Source organism: Phaseolus vulgaris, chromosome 2 (assembly GCF_051622355.1).
Source record: "Phaseolus vulgaris cultivar YP4 chromosome 2, ASM5162235v1, whole genome shotgun sequence".
In the NCBI taxonomy this organism is placed as follows: Eukaryota; Viridiplantae; Streptophyta; class Magnoliopsida; order Fabales; family Fabaceae; genus Phaseolus; species Phaseolus vulgaris.
Genome location: NC_143499.1, coordinates 45,151,810 through 45,174,876, shown reverse-complemented (window position 1 = coordinate 45,174,876; position 23,067 = coordinate 45,151,810). Strand labels below are relative to the sequence as shown.

The 23,067-nt window shown below is 32.0% G+C and overlaps 3 protein-coding genes and 1 non-coding gene across 13 annotated transcripts; all 4 read left to right on the top strand.

Moving 5' to 3' along the window:
• The first annotated feature begins 470 nt into the window (after positions 1-470).
• Positions 471-5,895, top strand: LOC137812528 (putative magnesium transporter NIPA6). Of its 6 annotated transcripts, none has more exons than XM_068614565.1 (9): positions 471-871; positions 984-1,040; positions 1,118-1,208; positions 1,575-1,735; positions 2,012-2,139; positions 2,301-2,438; positions 4,307-4,399; positions 4,494-4,611; positions 5,384-5,895. In XM_068614565.1, the coding sequence occupies exons 1-9, from the start codon at positions 751-753 to the stop codon at positions 5,518-5,520; spliced, it is 1,044 nt and encodes a 347-aa protein (XP_068470666.1). In that variant the 5' UTR covers positions 471-750; the 3' UTR covers positions 5,521-5,895. The 6 variants fall into 6 exon arrangements, 5 of the variants coding, with proteins under 5 accessions (XP_068470666.1, XP_090155139.1, XP_068470665.1 ...); XM_090299013.1 differs by having other exon boundaries at positions 484-871; positions 1,575-1,748; XR_016518839.1 differs by having other exon boundaries at positions 486-871; positions 1,545-1,748.
• A 1,314-nt stretch (positions 5,896-7,209) lies between these two features.
• TRNAH-GUG (transfer RNA histidin (anticodon GUG)) lies at positions 7,210-7,281 on the top strand. The gene has a single exon. It is a non-coding gene; the product is annotated as a tRNA-His (tRNA).
• A 2,117-nt stretch (positions 7,282-9,398) lies between these two features.
• Positions 9,399-13,714, top strand: LOC137812527 (ammonium transporter 3 member 1). Its single transcript, XM_068614563.1, has 3 exons — positions 9,399-10,096; positions 10,946-11,231; positions 12,996-13,714. Exons 1-3 carry the CDS (start codon positions 9,434-9,436, stop codon positions 13,502-13,504), a joined length of 1,458 nt encoding a protein of 485 aa, XP_068470664.1. The 5' UTR covers positions 9,399-9,433; the 3' UTR covers positions 13,505-13,714.
• Positions 13,715-15,581: 1,867 nt separating this feature from the next.
• Positions 15,582-22,570, top strand: LOC137812526 (Leucine-rich repeat protein kinase family protein). 5 transcript variants are annotated; one of them, XM_068614558.2, is made up of 12 exons: positions 15,628-15,770; positions 15,984-16,130; positions 16,914-17,066; positions 17,855-17,987; positions 18,285-18,356; positions 19,000-19,143; positions 19,460-19,525; positions 19,626-19,696; positions 19,852-19,995; positions 20,442-20,783; positions 21,029-21,423; positions 21,803-22,570. In XM_068614558.2, the coding sequence occupies exons 3-12, from the start codon at positions 16,958-16,960 to the stop codon at positions 22,112-22,114; spliced, it is 1,788 nt and encodes a 595-aa protein (XP_068470659.1). In that variant the 5' UTR covers positions 15,628-15,770; positions 15,984-16,130; positions 16,914-16,957; the 3' UTR covers positions 22,115-22,570. The 5 variants fall into 5 exon arrangements, with proteins under 5 accessions (XP_068470657.1, XP_068470659.1, XP_068470658.1 ...); XM_068614557.1 differs by having other exon boundaries at positions 15,681-15,786; XM_068614556.2 differs by having other exon boundaries at positions 15,582-16,130.
• The last annotated feature ends 497 nt before the right edge of the window (positions 22,571-23,067 follow it).

The following is a 23,067-nucleotide window of genomic DNA, read 5'->3' as shown; positions in this document are numbered from 1 at the left end:
ATCTCTTAATCCAAACAGACGCATACATCACACATCCTCACAAATTTACTATTTTCTCTTTCCCTAAATTCACTATTCAATCCAAACACAAAACTAATAGGAGATAATAAATGTATTTTATTTTATTTTGAAAGAATGTTAAGAATTTCCTTTAGAAAAGACACTTGATGTAGATATTTAATGAATAAATAGTATTTATTTAATATAATTTATAGTAAAGTTTATTTAGTGGAGTAAAATGTTGAATTTAGATTACAATTTTTGTAATCTAGCCAGACTCATTTTTGTAGTTTTTTTTAAATGAATATATTAAATGGAGTATTTTTAATAATTATATGAATAATTAATTTGGGAAGCAATATTTTGAATTTGAGGAAGTTGGTTGAGTGAGACCAAGATGATAAACTTGTTGGTACTGTGTTGGTTTAAAAAGAAATGTTTAAAAAAGAAGCATTTATTTGAAGTACTAAAGAGTGGAAACACATGGAGAGGCCAAGAAAGTACCAACGACTTGTCCACAGATATGACCAAGGCCGTTCAATTCCACCACTCTCGAATCATTCCTTCCATCCACCGGACAGAGAAGAGCGCCGGAATTTAATTGAAAAAACCAATCATTTAAAACAAACAAAACAAAGGGAAGCGTTTCTGTTACTTGCTGGATTGTCTTCTAGGGTTGTCTTTTCAGGATAATTCAACCACCTCGTTTTCCTCGTCCAAGGTAACGCAAAAACAACGACATCATCGTCGATGACCTCGACCAATTTCACGGGGTTTCTGTTGGCCGTCGTTTCCAGCGCTTTCATTGGCTCCAGCTTCATCATCAAGAAAAAGGGTCTCCAACTCGCCAGTGCCGATGGCCCACGTGCAAGTCTCTGCTCTCTCCCTTCCAACCCCTTTTTCTGATAAAAAAATTCCTTTTTTTTTTCTCTTCTGGAGAATAATGTCTCGTACGTCGTCTTGTATTGCGTTGTAATTTGCAGGCGTTGGTGGCTATGGGTACTTGCTTCAACCCCTCTGGTGGGTCGGCATGATTACCAGTACGCAACGTTTTCTCTCGTGGGTCGGAATGATTTCCCGATTTTTTTTACTGCAATTAATTCAAAACTTTTTGCAGTGATTGTCGGAGAGATAGCTAATTTTGTAGCTTACATTTATGCCCCGGCTGTGCTTGTTACTCCGCTCGGTGCTTTGAGTATAATTGTGAGGTAAGATTTGTTGTTGTTGTTGTTGTTATTATTATTAGTAGCGATGTTATTGGGTTCGACTATTCATTTTGGTGCCTGTACTCCATTTTAAGTTTTAGTCCTTGTGGGAGGAAACTATAAGTTTTAGTACCTATACATGATAAAGCTGTAAGTTTTAATCCTTTCTTATTCATCAGTGCCAGAAAATTTTCTTTAGTCTTGGGAAGAGGGACCAAGACTTAGAAAATCATGCATGTCTATAGACTAGAACTAACAATTTTATGGTGTAAGAACTAAAACTTAAAATGGAGACAACAACAGGAACCTATGAATATTTTAACTTTATTGTTATTACAGAGCTAAGACTTTGTATGGATATATGGACAGTGCCGTCTTAGCTCATTTTCTCTTGAAGGAGAAGCTGCAGAAAATGGACGTGTTGGGGTGTCTTCTATGCATTGTGGGATCCACTGTTGTAGTGCTCCATGCGCCTGATGAGAAGTCTCTTACTTCTGTGCAAGAAATATGGGAATTGGCCACTCAACCTGGTATTCTGTCAAGGTTTCACTGACTTTCCATTATGAAATGCCTAAGGACAAAACTTAGATTCAGTATAAGTATTTTTTGTGGTGGTTTCCAATCAGAGTTGGAGTTTTTTTTTACATTGGTAACCCATGAGCTTCATAAATTATTATGAAGATTGTGAAATTACCAAGGAGAAATTATAATTGTGATTGGAGAATAATAGTAAAAGCACCTGTATCTAAGTTTTGTTCAATAGTTAATGAGTTTTTCCTGATTATTGCTTTCTATTTTGGCATCAGCATTCCTCTCGTATACGGCGTCTGCAATTGCAGTGACATTGTTCTTGGTTTTGTATTGTGCTCCCCGCTATGGCCAGACTAATATTTTTGTTTATATTGGAATATGCTCGATAATTGGGTCCTTGACTGTAAGTGACTTACTGGGTTAAGCTCGGTTAAGCTCTTCAGTTGTTAATACTTATGTGATATTTATCATTTTGGAAATTTCTGCATGTTATAATTGTTGACTGATTTGTATACTATAGACCACCATTTGTTTGATATTTGTCATAAAAATCTTATTTATCAGGTCATGAGTGTAAAAGCAATTGGCATTGCGATAAAACTTACAATAGAAGGTTCAAACCAGGCTTTCTACTTCCAGACATGGATTTTTGTAATGGTTCTTCTCACCTGCGTCATGGTCCAACTAAATTATCTTAATATGGTTAGTGTTATTTTTTTTGTAAGATCATATTTTTTCGTTATGAACTTGTGACATTAATTAACTGTTAAAAATGTGTGTGCTTACATTCATGTATGCAGACTAATTATAAATCTTGATTATAAAAATATTAATTTTAATATTTTCTTTGCCATAATGCATTTTTCTACATATTTGTACGTTGTTATCCTCTAATCTAACCAAGATTTTGTTGAAATCTAAGACAAGTATCACGGCTGTTTCAAAAGTGAGCTTCAGTTATCATCTTCTATCCTATTGTTGCAATCTTACCTTATATTTTTATATTCAACTTTTTTCTACTAATTGACTGGTTTGAAAGTGACAATGCATTTTTCGTAATGCAATCTTTGAACCTGATCATCCCACCACTTAGTTGATCTCTAGCTAGACTTGTAATTTTGATTGTTGTAATATAATTACTAAATGTAGAAAACCTATCAAAATTTGCCGTCTACTTTCTTATTGTTCTTCCTCATTTTCCCAGCTTCGCAGTCAGTATTGTAACTTGCGTATTTCAATGTGCAAATAAATAGTTTGGTTTGTAATCAATTATTGCGTATATGTGACTGTAGTGCAGGTCAAGGTTATCTAGTAGTGATTCAAATCATGAATTGTCAAGTTAATATTTTGTCATAACTAATAAATAACTCTTTGAATCATATAATTTGGGGGCACGATGAAAAAAATAGCTCCTAATATATCTTATGAATGGTATGTGTTGATATTGAACTAGGAAATGACATAAACAGCTTAACAATAAAACAAAACAAAATCACAATCACATGCCATCGGTCAGAGCTTAGAACATAAGATAAGCAATAGTTAGCCTAAGTAAGCCTTTGTTTTATAGAATGAAAGTAGAGGGACCAGCCAACTAAATAGGATGCATAGAGTGAGTGAGTGACTCTGTGAAGTCCTTTTTCAGAAAAAAACACATTAATGAAATCATCAAATAGGATATACCTTTTAGTGCTCCTTCAATTTCTTTTCTTCAACAAGCTTATTTTACTTTTCAATTTCCTTGAAGAAAATTGACGAAAGAAAAGTGAAAAATGAAAAAAGAGAGAAGATTAACAGATTAAATTGTGTGAATTTTATCAGTGATACATAATAAAACCATTTCATGCATGCCTTGCATGTTTGAAAACCATTTATGGTTTATTACATGATATGAATGACTTGCTAAATTGTATTGAATCATACAATTCCAATAACCATGGTTCAGGTAATTTTCAATTGGGGGCAGAATTGTTTTTCATTAACTAAAGTTAAGAACTTGAGATTAGCTTTGAGTAATACTGTGGTTAATACTGTGCATATGCCCACACTGCTTATTCATTTTTTAATTTTTCTATTGAGTATTTCAATAAAATTTTGACGTCCAAAACGAAATGAAATTAGATTTTTATCTTTCCTTTAGAAGAAAAGATCTTGCTCATGTTGCTTCCTATCACGTGTATCATCTGATTATTTTAGTATGAGGAATTATTTTAGGTTGTAGGCTTTGTGGTCATACTTTTCTTGGCTTAGTGTCCACTTTCTTTTTGTTTGATTCACTAACCATAATCATTCTTGTATTGTGTTTCCTTGAAATTCTTTCAACTCCGTAAGTCCATTGATTTTTTTTCCCTAAATTAAATCTTTTATCCAACTTTTGATAGTTGTTTGAAGGATGTGAAGTAATTTAGAAGTTTGAGATGTAAATCCCTTGTCCAAATAACGTCCATGTGATGCTTGAGCTGAAGACTACCACTCGCATTTTGAGTTCTGTTCCTTTTTTTGTCATCATTCCTTGTTATTTATTCTTCAATCCTGTCTTTTTAATATTTTCAACTCTTTCGTGGTTTCAGGCTTTGGATAATTTTAACACAGCAGTTGTTTCTCCGATCTATTATGCATTGTTCACAGCTTTTACAATATTGGCCAGTGCAATTATGTTTAAGGTTGGTACTTTTCAGAAACAAACTTTTAAGTTTGCATGTGGAAGGAGACATTTCATGGTTCAAGTATTTTTTATAATCCTGCCTCTTGTTTTAGGACTATTCTGGTCAAAGTATAAGCAGTATTGTGTCAGAGCTATGTGGTTTAATCACTATTTTATCTGGAACGACTATTTTGCACAGTACAAAAGAGCCAGATTCTCCAATCCTTACAGGTAATACCTCGTGCACTTTATGGTGGAGGACTTTGATGATAAAAACTCTTCAGTATATGTTGCAATAAAGGGTTTCCATCTTTACTGGACCTGTAATATAGAGTTATTACGTTATAGGCTAAAACTGAATTGAAATTTAGATAGCAGAGAAGAATTGATTATATTTACACTTCTACGTACTCGACAAATATTTGCATGGAAGGGATTCAGCGAATGGAAAATGCTTAAGGATGATGTCATCTATACGAAGAAATTAAGAATGATAGAGGTCAATTGATATCTTAAACTATAAAGGAGGGGAGTGTTTCTGTAGGTTTTACATAGCTTAGGGAAATGCATTTCTTTTTCTGGTTGAAGGATAAATGAAGAATGCATTATTAGAAAGAGGGAAGGGAGAGTACAAGTAGGGAGAGGGTGGGAAATCTTCCCTAGAAGAAAAACAATTAGAGAACAGTGGGTTAAATTGGCTCAAAAATACAACTAAGCAGCTGAGTTTCATTGCGTTTGAAGTGTAGAAATTCCTTTTGAAGTTGATATCAAAGAGCACCAAAGATAAATCACATACTACAATCATATCATATCCTGAAACAAATGTTAGGGCCCAGAAACACCCTAGAAAATATGGACATTTCTCTTAAATTCACCGAAGAATTTTATGAACTGCACACTGGAATAATACTGTAGCCTTTGTTCATACCAAAATCTTTAAAAATGAGGTAACAAATGCTGTTTTCCAACAGACATAGATTTTCTGAATTTTCTCCATATACAGATTTATATACACCGTTGTCTCCAAAAGTGTCATGGTACATCCAAGGCAACGGCGAACCCTGGAAACAGAAAGAGGAGGATGCATCATCACCACCCTTTAATTTGATTACAGTTGTACGGCAAGACCATTTCAAGTGACAGGTGGAGGTAGATTTTTCCTGTGCAATCCTTCCATTGTTCAAAGATACAGCATCTATATTTTTCATATTCCTTCTAAGTGAAATGAAAGCTTCAGTAGCATCATCTAAAAATTTAAAATGGTTCTATTCTATGGCCATGCTTCCTTCCTTTTTTTGTTCCTCCTGTATTCCACCAATGATTTGGTTGGTTCCTTCCACACCAGCCTGTCTTTTTACTTCTAATCAATTTTTTTAAAATGAAGAATATTTCACTGTTCTGGTGATTAGTAGGTTGAGGAAGCTAATCAATGTATATGGATCATTGTAGTTTCAACTTTCAAATATTTAGTGTATTATTGGTAGTATATATATCACTTCAATTTTTTTAAGTAAATCCTATGTTTTAGAGTAGATAATCTTAAATTATGTAATTGGCAGCTATGTCATTAGAACTGAAGCTATGCAATTGCATCTAATCCAACCAACAATGGAAATGTATTTTGTATTTTTTGGTAATTCCATATAATTGTGTAATTGATAATGAGAAAACATAATAAATTTAAGCACTGAATAGATTGTTCTGTCTTTATGATATTTATAATTTAAAGGATATTCTTTTATAATTAATTATATTGAAATCACTCAACTAATTATATATTTAACATTTTTGACTCATTAAGTTAAACTACTCAATTTGAAGTGATGGGCTTTAAGTATGAGGTTGATTAAAAAAATAAAGATTACTTTTAAGTAAATTTTAAAATAATTATTACAGAAGTTACTTGTTTCATTGTATATGATCATTCATACTTAAATGAAAATGTTAAAAATGTTTGCACTGATAATTGTATTATTTATGACTTAAAACAGTTATACCACAAATTCTTTCCAATCATATAATTTTTAGGATTTACATTCTTAATAATATACATTAAAAGCATGACTTTCGATTTAAAATTTTTTAAGTTAAGTTTTCAAATTTTTATTCAGTATAATTAAATTCCCATTATTGATAATGAACTCGTTTCTGAACATAATTTTTCTTTCATGGTATGCTCAAGTTACCATTGTCTAATAATGATTAATTTTTCTTAAATATGTATCAGTTTATATTTGTATTTTTAAAGTTTCTCTAAGTTAACAAATTAATTTTATAATAAACTTGCAAATAAAATAGTATAATTATTATATAAAAGACTGAACAATTTATTAAGTCATCTAAACATTTACTTAACTTAAGTTTTATTGTTTAAAAGTTTACCAGATAAGGCTATTAACTTTTTGTTTGTATCTTTTAATTTTACATAACTTGTAAGAACACTTTTTTCTTTTCTTTTCTCTACTTATTTGGCAATGGTGATATTTTATTATATATGTTTTTCTGTATTTTTAAAATTTGACCTAAGTTTATAAACACATGCTTAATATACAAGGAACTTATTAGTACACGTTGAAGTACGTTTTTTATTTAGAAGTGATCAGATGTAATATAACAATAATTTTAATACTTGGATCAATAAATCTATACAAAACAAAGCATGTTCCTGTACATTAATTAATTAATTTATTTTTTAAAAATATTGAAGTATTTTAAAAGAAGATGCTGAACAAAAATATCTAAATTCTGAGGAAAGTGAACCCTATATTAAATAGAAATAACAAGACAGAATTAATTATGTAATTAAACAACACTAAGTCATCACATCATGTGGCTGTAGTTTAGTGGTAAGAATTCCACGTTGTGGCCGTGGAGACCTGGGCTCGAATCCCAGCAGCCACAATTGTTTTATTTTTTTTATTTAAGTTAATTTCTATTTCTTAAAAAAAATGTTGAGATAGTATTTTTTAATAAATAATAATTGAGATAATAAGGTGGTCGCGAATTAGAAAAACAAAAGATTGTAAGGTACAATTTGAACTTATTTATGTGATAATTTTGTCTTGTGAATTAGGTTAGGAAAATTTTAATAGTGGGTTTCAAACTTAATTCCATAAATTATATTGGAGTTGATTTATTATAGCATCAAAGAATGGCATTTACATACATTTTTTTAACAATAGCTTCCCCAAATTATGGATTAACATGGCTGATTCATGATTTTAACAAATAAAGAAAAAAAAATGGTAAACCTTGATCCAGGGTAGCTGGCAGCGTTATTTGCTGCTGAGATTTTGGTAATTAAACTAACATCACATGTGGTTATGAGTTTATTTTTATTTATTTATTTATTTATTGTCTTCGGGTTTGTTTAGAGCTTAGGAATATTCATGTTTGAAAGGGTGGAATAACCTGGAACATACGTAATGGGATTCCACTTCATTTTCCAAGGAAGATCTAAAATATTCTACAATAATCTTTTACTGCCACCTAGATATTTAGTATTTTCAAATTTCAATCTATATTTTCTTTCTCGTTAGTATATATTTATATATCCATATTTTAACTACAGAAAAGATACTATATATATATGTGGATTGATAGTGTAAAATAATTTTATTCAATCATCTATTACCAACTATTATATATATGATATATTTATAATTATTAACTTAATTTTCTTAATGCAAAACTATTTTATATATACTGTTAATATGTAGTCATTGATTTTTAAAATCACGCTAATGCACTGTATAAAAAAAACGTAACAGAAAATAAACAATTCTGGTCAATAATATAACATGTTATTTTTTTCTTAATCATTCCTGATTTAAGAAGGAAGCCCCGTTGACTTATTCTAATTTCGAACTCAACATGATTAATGTATGTAAAAAACTAATTAAAAAATTCTAGAAATTTTATTACAGCTTCCCACTGCCTTATCTACGGAATCGAAGATATTCTAGAAAGAAAAAAAAGAAAGAAAGAAGGAAGCACTGTGAGAAATTTTGTCAAAATAAATAAATAAATCTTGATGATTAAAATCATAAAAAAAAAAAAAAATCTTTTTGAATCATATTACTTATTTATTTGATCCTTTATTAATATAGTACATACTATTGTAAAAGAGTTTCAAATTTACCGTCTTTCTTTTGAGATTCAACATCTTTTCTAATATTCATAATAGATTTTAAATTTCCTTAAAAGATATCTAGTTCAACTAAACCATTTTTATAAAATAGAGTTATATTCTCTATATCAAGTGATCTAGTGTTATCTAAAATTCACGTTCTTAATTTTATAAATTGTCACCATACTTTAATTATAAATTATGTTATACGCAAATGAAAATGGTTAATGTTTATTTATTAATGATTTATCTGTAAATTAGATTAATAATGATTACTGGTGAGAAACTTAATTCTAACATTTTATAAACAATGACACTAAACTAAATAAATAATAAAAAAGTAATTACACGATATATAAATATATAAATACAATGAACCGTTTCAGAAAAGACGCACGAAAACGGGTATGCCAAAACCTCATGATAAAGGCTATTTTGGTTTAATGCTTGGTCTTTTCTAACTTGTTGTCTAATAAATGTTTGATTTAAAATATATTATTCACTAAGTGATTATGTAGTTTTCATAATGATTTTAAGTTTTTATTTATCTTGCATTACAATAATAACACAAATATCCTTTTATCTTATTTTATTTTCAACAGTATATTCTTGCACTCATCTTTTACATTTTATTTGTCTCAACCAAACATCTTCACGCCAAGGTGGCTAATACGACAACCTGCACCGTTGCCAGCAACGTATCCCTCCAATTGTCAACTTTTTCTCTCACCATTGGTATATTCTTCAATATTCTTGGGACCAGAATTTTATTTTTCTTAAATAATACACACATAAGTATAGTATTTAAAATATTATAATAAAAAATAGATTCATGATGAGAAAATGAGTCCCACAGTATATAAGTTTGGGCAGAGATAAATAAGAAATGAAAAAGTGGCATTGAGAAATAAAGCGGTGGTGGAGATGGGAAGTCCTCCGGTGAATGCGTCGGCAGTAGCATACGAAGCATGGACAAGCCTGGCGGTGCCGGATTGGTTGAACAAAGGAGACAACGCATGGCAAATGGTGTCAGCCACGCTGGTGGGGATCCAAAGCATGCCGGGCCTCGTCATTCTCTACGGAAGCATCGTCAAAAAGAAATGGGCCGTCAACTCTGCCTTCATGGCTCTCTACGCTTTTGCGGCGGTTGTCATCTGCTGGGTCACCTGGGCCTACAAGATGTCCTTCGGGGAGAAGCTGCTGCCGTTTTGGGGCAAGGCTGGGCCGGCGCTGGGCCAGAGGTTTCTCATAAAGCAGGCGGGCCTCCCCGCCACGCCGCACTACTTCAGTAACGGCGAGTTGGAGACGGCGGAGATCGAACCCTTTTACCCCATGGCTACTATGGTCTGGTTCCAGTGCGTGTTCGCGGCCATTGCTCTTGTGATCTTGGCTGGCTCCGTTCTGGCTCGGATGAACTTCAAGGCCTGGATGATGTTCGTGCCGCTCTGGCTCACTTTCTCTTACACCATCGGCGCCTTCAGCTTGTGGGGCGGAGGCTTCTTGTTCCACTGGGGCGTCATCGACTACTCCGGCGGTTACGTCATTCATCTCTCTTCTGGGATTGCTGGCTTCACTGCAGCGTATTGGGTTAGTTCACTTCTTACATTTCTCTCATGCGCATGCATGCATATCATTAACTCCATTGCATCAACTCATTAGTTTTAGTTTTGTATTTTTTTTACTTTTTTTAACTCTGACTCATATTACATATCACTCATATTACATAGGTTAAATCATTTAACTGATCTAATATATGATAAATATTGAAAAAAATTGATTTTTTTTTCATAAAAAGAAAATGTGTCATAAAGTTACAAACACACGTGTCAGTATATGTGAAGAACATGTGACCGGATAACCAGTTCTGGTAGGGTTATTACATCGATTAAGTCATCTAACCAATGTAATATATGATTTTTACATCAGTTAAGTCATCTAACCGATGTAATACCTGATTTTTATTAAAAAAATTGATTCTTTTTTCATGAAGAGTGGGTAACCAGTTTTGTGAGGAACCTGTGGCTGGATCGTTCTGGTAGGTTATTACATCAGTTAGATGACTTAACTGATGTAAAATATGGTTCTTATTAAAAAAATTTAAATTTTTGATATATTACAAAGTGAACTTTAAGTCTAACTCAACCCTATAAAACCAACTGATGAGGTTGAAGTTTACACTCATTTATATACAATAAAATGTTCTCATCTCTAATCGACGTGGATCTACAACATAATAAAACATTTTTTTTTTATATATTCTCAATCTCTCGCTTTCTAATAAAATTTGTTAACATTTATAATGGTGGGGTTCTGTAATTAATATATATGTATTTGATTTGATTCAAACGTGAAGTTTGGCTTGGTGAATGGTAATGATCGAAACATGAAACTGAAAGGCAACAAAAAGAATGCAATAATAAAATGAAAATGGAACAGGTGGGGCCAAGATCGAAGAGGGACAGAGAGAGGTTCCCGCCAAACAATGTGTTACTGATGTTGGCAGGTGCGGGGCTGCTATGGTTGGGATGGGCGGGTTTCAACGGAGGAGATCCCTACGCGGCGAACACGGACTCATCGATAGCGGTGCTGAACACCAACGTTTGCGCCGCCACCAGCCTCCTCGTATGGACCTGGTTGGACGTTATTTTCTTCAAAAAGCCCTCAGTTATTGGAGCCGTTCAGGGCATGATAACAGGCCTTGTTTGCATCACTCCCGGAGCTGGTACGTCACATTTTTAAATTTATTTTTCAACCTATACGAGGTAAGTCTTTTTCTCAAACATAAATAATTGTTTATTTATAAGATCCTGATATTAATTTCCATTGAGTGTATGGTCCTTCAACGCGCCATATAGAAAGCATCCTTAACGTAATTCCAATTAGTATAATAATAATCAAGAAATCACCATTCTATAATTTAAATTTTTTTTTGAGTATCAAACCAGCTTAGATTCCTAACTATTGACTTTGGGATTCCAATAATATGCTTAATAAACAAGTAATAGCACTATTGCAGGTAAACTAATCTAAGAATTATTTCACAAGTCTTCTAGAGAATCTAATTACAAAAATAATTTATCAGTTTATTTAAAATTATCAAATAACTCAGGAATTAAGAAATGATTTAAACTTTTTAAAATGCTTTTAATTCATTGTCATCCCCTTCTTCCTATTTTGTTGCTTTTCACGCATTAATGAGAAAAAAATATGGAAGCATGAAACATTCGACATTAGCGGGATTATACTACTGAAAATGCTAAGGACTTGGGTTAGAAAATATATTTTGGCACCCGCTTATATAATTATTGATGTGACAGTTTTAATAAAAAATATATAATAATGACAAAATTTGTAACAAAATATATAAAAAACTATTAAAATAATAATATAAATAGTTGCTAGAAGAAAATTTGACTCTGAAAATATCAAAGTACTTAGGTTATCAAATATTTCTATAAAATTTTATATATAATAAGCTGACATCTCAAAATAAAAATTAATTTTATAGTTAATAACTCAATTATATGTTATTGCAAAAGTTATTATTATAATGAAACACTTCAGCATGCCTTTCATTGTATCAAAACTAGGTTCATATAAAATACTAATATAATTTCTTATTCGTCAATCAAAACTTAAAGTTGAATACACACTGATGTTATTACTTGCATTTAAAAGTCACACGTGAAAAGTTAAAATCCTATCTTTTTATAAGGGATGGTAACTATTAATTTCACAATTATTTCTGACACTCTTTTGAAAAAACAACCATATTACAACTTCCTTTAATAATTAAACATTAAAATAAGATATTTAATTAAAATATAAATTATATTATTTAATAAAAAGTATAAAAATAATTGTAAACTGAATATAAAAAATTCGATAGAATAATTTGATGTTTTAAAAAAACGTCACTTAGAATTTTTTATATCTCCCTTAATTTTTGCAAAGATGTACTTATGTAATGCCTTTCAAAACATATGTTTTATGCATGAGTTTTTATTATTTTGTTCTTATTATTTTATATATATATATATATATATATATATATATATATATATTAAAGTAACTACTATGTCAAACTTACAATTTTGTAAACTTAAACTTAAAATAGTTAGATCTTTTTTATCAACTAATCTTATAATAGTATTGATATATTGAAAATTAACGATGAATTGTTCTAGATTATAAATATTAAATTTTGAAAAAATATTATTTTGAAAATTATATACTAAAAGATAATCATTTATAATTGTAATTTAATTAATAAAATCTTAAAATTAATTTATTTTAATATTTTTTTTTTCAATTGTCAATCTTACACAGAGTTATCAAATATATCATTACTTAATTTCTTTTACTAAGTCATTACTTAATCTTACACAGAGTTATCAAATATGTCATTACTTAACATGAATAAAGTGAATAGTTTAACGAAATGTGAAGTATAAACACATAATTAACGATTTGATATTATGAATAGGTGTGGTTCAAGGATGGGCTGCCATAGTGATGGGAGTGCTTTCAGGAAGTATCCCATGGTTCAGCATGATGGTGCTGGGAAAAAAGTTGAAAATATTTCAAATGGTTGATGACACTCTTGCTGTGTTCCACACTCATGCTGTGGCTGGCCTCCTTGGAGGAATACTCACTGGCCTATTTGCTGAGCCACATCTAAGCACACTCTTTCTTCCTGTCACCAATTCCAAAGGAGGAATCTATGGAGGCCCTGGAGGAATCCAGATTCTTAAGCAAATTGTAGGAGCTCTGTTCATCATTGGGTGGAACCTTGTGGCCACTTCAATTATTTGTGTGCTTATTAACTTCTTAGTTCCACTTAGAATGTCAGAGGAAGAGCTTCTCATTGGGGATGATGCAGTTCATGGGGAAGAGGCTTATGCACTCTGGGGCGATGGAGAAAAACTTACCATCTACAAAGATGATACCACACACCATGGAATGGTGTCTAGTGGTGCCACTCAAGTGGTCTAAATCACCAAATTAACAACAACAACAAAAACACTTACTACTACTCATGTATATTATTCTTTAGTGGCTCCTAATAATCTCTCTTATTCCATTGCTTTGGGGTTTGAGGAGTGCATGTGATTTCACCCTCAACAATCTTAATTAAATATATGTGGATAATGTTGTGTTTCCAAGTGGGTGCTTCACAATAGATATTTACTCATTTGGACCTTATCGAATCTTTACCCATTAACTCTACTTTCTTAATTGCACTAACATCAATCTCAATCTCTCCTATTGTCAACTTCATTTTTACTTTCTTTAGTGCTTTGCATGGGATACACAAAGTAAAAAAGCCATTCAATAATTTCTATAAATCGTAACTGAGAAGATTCATTTGCTTTGGCTCGTACCAATTGTCGTTAATCATATAGATTTGTTTCTAAGAAAACTAATCATATACCTTTTTTTCTGATTAAGAAAATGATATAGCTTTTTTCCTAATAGTAATTAAATAATTAATACAGGTTTTCGACATTTTAACTTTACTCTAACAAATAATTTAACCGTAACAATTTACATGTGATTCAAATTTATATGTGAGAATACATATTTATGACTATTAAATGATTTGGTTAATCTAATAATTTTTCGTGATAAACTCTATTTTTAATATTAAATTAAAAAATAAATTTTAAATTTATTTTAATATAATAAAATTAAATAAGTTTCACAACCAATAATTTAGACTTATTCATTTATTTCGTTCTCATTTTCATTCACTCTTCGATTTGTTAGCAGAAATTCGACTTTTTTTTTATTGTTTCAATTGAGTATGTATAGAGAACCGTGTGTTGAAAAAAACTCGTTTTAATGATCTCTACATAATAGATTAATCTCATTATTATTTTAATTATGAAAATATCTTATTAATACCATACACGTGTCATCATCTTAATCATCTAATATTAAGAGATTAATCAAAATTAAATAAAAGCAATATTCTATCCATTTCACAGAACTTTTAAACCACTTAATTTTCTTTCTTTTGTTATTGATATGCATTGATGCAGAAGGTAACAAAACATTAAACGCGGGGAATAGAATTCATTCTGGGACCATAAGAGAATAGAGGATACTTAAAACATATTTAAATTTAGTTGTTTTTTTATTTAAAAATAATTTTAAAATAAGAAGTGTAAATTATTCGATATTTCCAATTTAAGACTTCTCTTTAACTAAAAGTTCTGTATCTTTGTCCCACATGATGAGAAAGATAAAAGCACTAAAGTACAACTCAACTTATTTTTAAAAGTCATTTTGATTAGCTTCTTTGGAAAAGAAAGTATATTTTGTTCTTTTCATTTGTAAAACTATTTTTTTCTTCAGATTTTAATTTAAACGTATTTACTTAACTTTCAAGCAGAAAAATGAAATAAAAAAAGATGTAATGGCTTTATTTCTTGCATTTGGTTATTATTGAAATTATACCTATATTATTTCCTAAAAAAAGAAATGAAAACGTGAGCATTTGGATTTGAATGAAAACAAGTACAACTTTGGTTGTTGTTGATTGTTCTCTTATTATCCAACACCCCACACATTCACCTTCATTTCTTCCACTCTCAACAGTAACACCATCTATCATTGTGCCTACAAACGTTGACTGCCACGTCAACCATCTTTATAAGCCACCACCACTTCACTACAGTCATAGGCAAGTGCCACAAAAAGTTATAACTTGCTTTACAATGACTCTAATTTTAGCAAGTTTTTAGATGCTGCTCCAAAAAATTAAACTTTTAGTTTAATTCTTTAGTCTAGTTTGATGGTAGCTGAATTCAATTTATAGATTTTGTTGAGCATGTAATTGAGTACAGTGTGTGAAAATGGTGGAGATTATCTAACAATATATGGTGGTGCACTGGTGAAGCCACAATTATCCAGAATTCCTTATCCTTCTTAGAACTTTATTATGAGGCTTTCTATTCCCCCACCAGGGTCCACGAATTTTGGTTAATTATTAATACTAATGGGACCTTTTAAAAATCTAAAGTGGTTCTTTGCCTTTAAAAAAAATGAAGAGGCACTGTCACGGAACAGGAGAATAATATAATGAAATCATTTTTAGTGGAAGGATCATTGGTGCCACAACACAGCTGGGCATAATAAATAAAGATGGGAATGAGATATATGCGTTGGAGTTGGAGTTGGAGCATTTTTTTTTCTGGTCAAATTGTGTTAAAGAGATATGTAAAGGGTGATGAAGAAGGCGATTATTATCAACAAAGTGAAATCCTTGTTTAGTGGGATTCTCATTCTCTTCCCACCACTCACTCACTCACTCACACACACACACTACCAACACTCAACCAAATGCCTCTCATATTCCTTCCTTCTGCATTTCTTTGTTATTTTTGTTACTACTATTTTCATTCTTTTGCTTCATGTGTTTGGTATTCTTTTATGAAAAAAAAGGAGTTTTCGTTGTTTCCCTTTTCAGTCCCATTGCTCGTTGCCACGTGGGTCCCTTGCACTCAACTCATTTGATTGTGACACTCATCACAGCGACAACAATAAAGTTTCCTTCTTCAACTGCCCCTCTCCTTTCCAGTTCATGCTGTGTGCAGCTACCTAGCAAGCTAAACTAGTATGCTTCTTTTTCTCTTCATTTTGTCCCTTTACCAACTTCATACAAATTCTAGTTTTATGCCTACCCTCTTGTTACATAGATATTAGACAAACATTTCTGAAAATTGTTTTGATGTGAAAATATGTGTATTGCAATCATTGGCTCTGAAAAACTCAAGGACTAATAATCTAGGTGCATGGTTATTTTGTTCTGTACTTATATTTCTTCTTCTTTTTGGCCCCTTGTCCGGCTTACTCAATCTAATTTTTAACTCTAATAAATTCAGTATTTAGAGTTCTTTCAACCGTCTCCCTCTGTGTAACAGCTATGCTTGGGAGCTCACCCCGTTTTTCAAGCTGCTATGCAGTTCTATGTTGGTTTTTATGCTGCTGTGTTGTTCTGTGTTCATTTCTTAAGCAGTTATGTTGTGCTATGTTGGTTTCTTAATCTTTAAGTTGTTCTATGTTGGTTTCTTAAGCTTTTATGTTGTTCTATGTTGGTTTCTTAACCTTTATGTTGTTCTACGTTGGTTTCTTAAGTTTTTATGTTGTTCTACGTTGGTTTCTTAAGCTTTTATGTTCTGTGTTGGTTTTATATCTGGCATTCATTTTGAAAGCAAGTAGATGCTGTTGTAAACTTTATAGCCTGCTCGCTATAGTGTTACTACCATTTGGAGTAACAGGTGCATATGATTCTGGGCATAGTATGTTTTTTTTTGCATAGTTTTATAGTTATTTATGTTAAAATGTTGTTTAATTGTTTTTTGTTGGTTTATTTTTCCCTTTGAAAACTTCTGAAAAGGGACTCGACCAGGTGAGTTTTCCTTGGAGATCAAAGAAGTTTATATGTTTCGCCCAAATTTTAGCAGGGGTCCTCTCAAAATATTGACGAGGTGGCTCATATTCCTCACAATCTTGACAGTCAGTTCAGCTATCAAAGATCCTGATGTAGAAGGTGTGGTAAAATTTACTGTTATTCTTTCCTCACCTGAAGCGTATGTTGTTTAAATTTAATTTTGATTCCCTGTGTTACCATGTAAGGACTTTTAAGCTATCAATAAACCCTATGATCATGCATGTTTGGAAAAACTGTTTGAAGTCTTCAGTACAAATGAAGAACCTCAGTTATTGTAATAATCTGACCCTTTGTTTATTTGAAGTGCAAAAAATCAGTTAGAGTTTTTATATTGACAGAGGATCAAATTTAAAAGCCTAAACTCTTCATTTGTTTCTTTGTCTTTATTTTACGATTTAGTTCTTATACTAGAAAATTTCAAGTTTTAAGTTCCTGTACTTGTATGCAAGCTAAGTGATTCTTATAGTTAAGCGTATAGAAGAACTTTTGGCAGTATTAAACAGTTACAATAACTTTTAGACAATTATAAACCACTGCAAAAACCTGTGTAGAAGTAAAACTAGCAATTTTTTGTTATATAAACTAAAACTTAAAAGAAAAACAATTACAGAGATCAATTGAATAGTTTAACCAATTTTTTCTTGAGTTTCATTACTTTGGTAATTTGTCATTTAGGATCACTCTTGTGTTGCACCATTCTCACGAGTCATCTTGGATGTTTTTACATGTTATAGTTAGATTGTTACTACATTTGTTTTAACAGATACTTTTTTTACTGTGTTGTTCTATGATTCGAGAATAACTTTAACCATACTTAACATTTTTTTATTGTATATTGATACTCTTAATTGAATTGCTCTGAGCTAACTATTTTGGCTAATACCCAGGTGAAGCTCTGCTTGATCTTTTACATTTCCTGAATGATTCCAATAAGCAAATAACGGACTGGGACAGTCATTTAGTTAGCCCGTGCTTCAGTTGGTCTCATGTCACTTGTAGAAACGGACATGTCATATCACTGTAAGTTCATCATCTTCGAAAGTATTAAGTGCATGTTTGGTTAGACATTTGGAACCTCGGATCCGTGTTTCTGGATGTGAAAAATAGAAGTTATTCAAAGTAACTTCAACTTCAATGTGGATCATGGATCTATATTTGAATTGGTCTGACAAGAAACCAAACATTCAATAAATGTTTTTTATTGCTATTATATTCTTAGTCTAGTCTCATCATCCTTTATTCAAACATCTTTATTGCATATAGGAACCTCTCAAACATTTGCAGGAATTTAACTCTTCAGTGTTATTCAATCTACAGGGCCCTGGGTTCGGTTGGATTTGTTGGAACACTGTCTCCCTCGATTACCAAGTTGAAATATTTGGTTAGCGTGTAAGTTGTCATCATGATAAGTTGACATTTATAAGATTGGCATCTACTGCTGCTATACTAATCCAGATAACCAGATTATCATCATTTATCTCAAGTAATCATTCCTAGAATTAGGAATATGGTGCCATAAAAATTAAGGTCGTGTTTAATTTACTTCTCTAAATCCAAAATGCATAATTCCTTGTTGAACTCATTTTCTGTCAAAAGCTTGAAAATTCATGTTCTGAATCAGATCATCATTTCACTTAAATAATTTGTCATTATGAATTCATTCTCAGTTTGTAGGCAAGCTATTTCTTGTATTTTCTTATTGAAAGAAATCGATGTAAATATGATAAATGGTTCAGTACAACAATTATTGGCATATTTCACTTGTACACAATAAAAAAAAGAATAATCTTGCTACAAAAACTTTAATTCTATTAGCTTTATTTGAACTCCGTTAATAGATGAGGTAGTTGAGCAAGTATTTAGTCTTTCGTGATTGCCAAGTGTGTTAAAAGCAAAATATATCTATACTTGTTGTACTGAATCGATTATTTAGCATCTAAAATATATCCCACTCTTTGGTTTAGTGAAAGAGATTGACCAGTGATGTTGTTTTTTTTTCTTACATCATATAGTGATCTGTCTGGTAATGCAGGGAACTGCAGAACAACAATCTTTCAGGACCCTTGCCTGATTACATTTCCTACTTGAAAGACCTACAGTATCTAAATCTTGCTGACAATAATTTTAATGGTTCTATACCAGATAAATGGGATGAACTATCCAATCTAAAGTATATGTAAGGCATCACTTTCCATTTTTCTGGTCTTTCCATCCTTGGATAGCTGTATGTGTAAAAAGAGATTTAAAAATAAGGGCTTCTTGGAGGGGTAAACAGTTCAAATTTGAAAATGATGGCCTCATATGTGATTCAGTGTTTTTGAGAATGAACAACTGTTCCTCAAACAATAACAAATTCTAAAGGGTCAACAAAACTATAAAAAATTGTATCTAGAGACTATTTTGGTTTTTATGTTTTCAGAATGTACTCAATTCTTAAATTATAAAAGATTCTACCTTGATCTTGAATACTGACTTGTGTTTTCATTTGATAGGGATCTTTCATCTAATGGTCTTACTGGAAGAATCCCAACACAACTGTTTTCAGTTCCAATGTTTAAGTAAATTTTATTAGAACTTTGTATTCATTCGAGTATTTTCTTTTAATAACAAGCATTTCTTTATAATCTTATGAAATTTTGTTTCAATCATTGCTTTCAGCTTTTCAGATACGCACCTTCAGTGCGGTCCTGGCTTTGAGCAGACTTGCACTTCGAAATCTGAAAATCCAGGTTTGATTGCTTAACACACAAACAAAGAGAGTGTGCAGTTATGCTTTGTTAAGTATGAAATAAAATGTAATCTAAGTTAAAGAATATGAGCTATAAATGAAATAAAAACAAAAATGGTTTGCTAGTAGCTACCTGAAGTTGACATCTTCCTGCAGATTCAACCCACAAATCAAAAATGGCAAAAATTGTACGTTATGCAAGTTGTGGTGCCTTTGCACTTCTGTGTCTTGGGGCTATCCTTACATATCGACACCATCAAATGCATAAGCACAAAAAGGAAGTCTTTGTTGATGTTTCAGGTCATTTTTCCTTTCTTTATGTAGCTTAACAAAATGTCCCAGTAGCATGTAAGGAAATGCTCGTTTGAGAAAAGAATGAGACTAATTTACACTAGTAATTTTCTCAAATATTATTCTTTCTCTTTATCCTACTAATTCCTTTAAACTGAGAATGTAGAAAACCATAGATTTTGATTTGGCTCCTAATAATTCATTTTCACCCTCCAAGTATTATGGCTGATTTTAAGAGTTCCAACCTATATCTAAATGGGGGGAAAATATAGATAACAATTTTTTTTAAAAAAAACTTTTCATAAAATTTAAAATTTTCTTTAATTTCATTTTCGGTTTGAATCAAGTTTCAAATAGTTCTCATTTGACTTTTGTTTTCTGTGAACAAAAAGGGTTAAGGCATATTCCATACACCTTAGAAAAGTGATACTAATATCTAACAAATTTATCTACAGGTGAAGACGAAAGCAAAATCTCCTTCGGGCAATTGAGAAGATTTTCTTGGCGTGAACTACAACTTGCCACCAAAAATTTCAGTGAAGCCAATATAATTGGTCAGGGTGGCTTTGGAAAAGTGTACAAAGGAGTACTCTCTGATAACACCAAAGTAGCTGTGAAACGCCTAGTTGATTATCACAATCCTGGTGGAGAGGCTGCATTCGAGAGAGAAGTTCAACTTATAAGTGTTGCAGTTCATAGAAACCTCTTAAGGCTAATTGGCTTCTGCACAACCTCAACTGAAAGAATCCTTGTATACCCTTTCATGGAAAATCTTAGTGTAGCTTATCGACTGAGAGGTAAAACTAGATTGCTGATTTTAACATTTGATCAAGCTTCAAACTTAATTTTGGTGCATGTCAAAATATTTGAGAACATAGTGTATATTTTATTTTACTATTCTTTAGTACAATTTAAAAGGGTGTGCAAAGATGAAGAGATATCATTAGTCTTTAGTTAAGAGAAATAAAGGAATTGGTTATCTGATCCTTCCCTTTCCAAGTTTTGTGCTTTTTTTTAACACTATTTCTCTATGATGCCTTAGATTTAAAACCAGGTGAGAAAGGCTTGGACTGGCCAACAAGAAAACGTGTGGCTTTTGGCACAGCCCATGGTTTGGAGTATCTGCATGAGCAATGCAATCCAAAGATAATACATCGTGATCTAAAGGCTGCAAATATCCTTTTAGATAATGAATTTGAAGCTGTTCTTGGTGATTTTGGGCTAGCCAAGCTGGTTGATGCAAGGATTACTCATGTCACCACTCAAGTGCGTGGCACAATGGGTCACATTGCCCCAGAATATTTGTCCACTGGAAAATCTTCAGAGAAGACTGATGTATTTGGATATGGCATAACACTTCTTGAACTAGTCACCGGTGAGCGTGCAATAGACCTCTCTCGGCTTGAAGAGGACGAGGATGTTCTTCTCATCGATTATGTAATCTGCCAAACCATTTACTTTATCATGTCACATAAATACTTTTTAATGCTGATACACATGCGTGTTATTGCTAGTTGTGGATGCTTTATGGGCTTGTTCTAATGCTTTGCCTTTCCTTTCTCTAGCCCCTTTTTACAATATTACCTAATCATATGTTGTAAGTTCTGCTGATTTTTTTACTAACTACTATAGGGTCATACCTAAGATGAATTCTGATAATTTGACAGTGTAAAAATCTTTACAACGACAAAGAATCAACGCTATACACTCATAATAAGTTTTCAGCTTGTACAATTTAATTGGCCCTTGGAACTTTTTTGATCAATACATTTTAAGACGTGATAATAATTTATATTGATGAAGTTTGAATGTACAGGTCAAAAAGCTGCTGAGAGAAGAAAGGTTGGAGGACATTGTGGATAGAAATTTGGAGAGTTATGATCCAAAGGAAGTTGAGACCATCCTTCAGGTTGCAATGCTTTGCACCCAAGGCTACCCTGAGGATCGTCCAACCATGTCAGCCGTGGTAAAATTGCTGCAGGGAGTGGGGTTGGCAGATAGATGGGCTGACTGGCAGCAACTTGAAGAGGCTAGGAATCAAGAATTCTCACTAATGACTCACCAATTTGTTTGGCATGTTGAATCTACACTTGATCAAGAAGCTATACAGCTTTCCAGAGCAAGATAAGCTGGTGAGTCAATTTTGAAATGTAGCAGCTTGTTGTGACATAGAATATAATATATAATATATACATACATATGTGTACTTTAATGTACTCTAAAGAAAAATATATAAGTGCCTAAGAAGGCCTGTGTTTATACACAACTGAAGGAAAGAAATGAAGGTGGTTTAGCACAGGCAACATATTTGAACATGAACTGAGGGGAAGATTCAGGTTGCAGTATGTATAGCACAACTGTGTTGCTTTTGTAACCTTTGTAACCTTGGAAATGCCCTGTGCTTGTATTAGTTCCTACAATCTTTCTTTTTGTAGTTTCTTCTACTTTTTTATTTTCAGGGATCCGAAGGCATGAAAGCCAACCAATATCTTGAGAAAATAACAGTTTTTTATTAAATCAAACTCCTAAGACTGTAAGTTATGTCTTGCCAATAGATCTGCAGGTCGATATTGCTGTGATGGAATTTGAACTCTTGTTTATGAATTGCTTTCATCTTATAATGATAATAATGACTTTCAAATCATGCATACATTTAATTTAACGAAGGGATTTTGAGTTATAAATGATAAAAGAGTTTCTCATATAAAAGAATACTCAAACAAATTATTGGATAAAGATTTTACTGATTTTCAAATAGAAAGATTTTATAGCCTCATTGGAGAATACAGAGATTTTGTTTAAGATCATTTTGATAGAAGTGTTGTCACATGCTTTGTGGCCCAAAAGCAGCTAGGTTGAGGCTTCTTCTTCCTGCACCCTTACGTTTTTCTTCCTGCACCCCCACAATTTTGTAAATCCCAAAACTGACCTTCACCTTTTATTTAAAAAAACTAGAGTTTTTTAGGTTACCAGATTCATCAATCCGGGAGTGTGCTACGGATTCATCAATCCGGAAGTGATTCGTGTTCTTTTTAAAATAAAGGGGTGTTTCGAAAGCAACTTGTTGATTTCCGGATTGCT

Coding starts and splice junctions, on each gene's coding strand:
- LOC137812526 (XM_068614555.2), top strand. CDS start 16,440: ATGCTTGGGAGCTCACCCCGTTTTTCAAGCTGCTATGCAGTTCTAT. Junction 19,526..19,625: donor TTTTCAGTTCCAATGTTTAA/GTAAATTTTATT, acceptor CATTGCTTTCAG/CTTTTCAGATACGCACCTTC. Junction 19,697..19,851: donor TTCGAAATCTGAAAATCCAG/GTTTGATTGCTT, acceptor ATCTTCCTGCAG/ATTCAACCCACAAATCAAAA.
- LOC137812527 (XM_068614563.1), top strand. CDS start 9,434: ATGGGAAGTCCTCCGGTGAATGCGTCGGCAGTAGCATACGAAGCATGG. Junction 10,097..10,945: donor GCTTCACTGCAGCGTATTGG/GTTAGTTCACTT, acceptor AAAATGGAACAG/GTGGGGCCAAGATCGAAGAG. Junction 11,232..12,995: donor TTGCATCACTCCCGGAGCTG/GTACGTCACATT, acceptor TATTATGAATAG/GTGTGGTTCAAGGATGGGCT.
- LOC137812528 (XM_068614564.1), top strand. CDS start 751: ATGACCTCGACCAATTTCACGGGGTTTCTGTTGGCCGTCGTTTCCAGC. Junction 872..983: donor TGCCGATGGCCCACGTGCAA/GTCTCTGCTCTC, acceptor TGTAATTTGCAG/GCGTTGGTGGCTATGGGTAC. Junction 4,400..4,493: donor CCAGTGCAATTATGTTTAAG/GTTGGTACTTTT, acceptor CTCTTGTTTTAG/GACTATTCTGGTCAAAGTAT.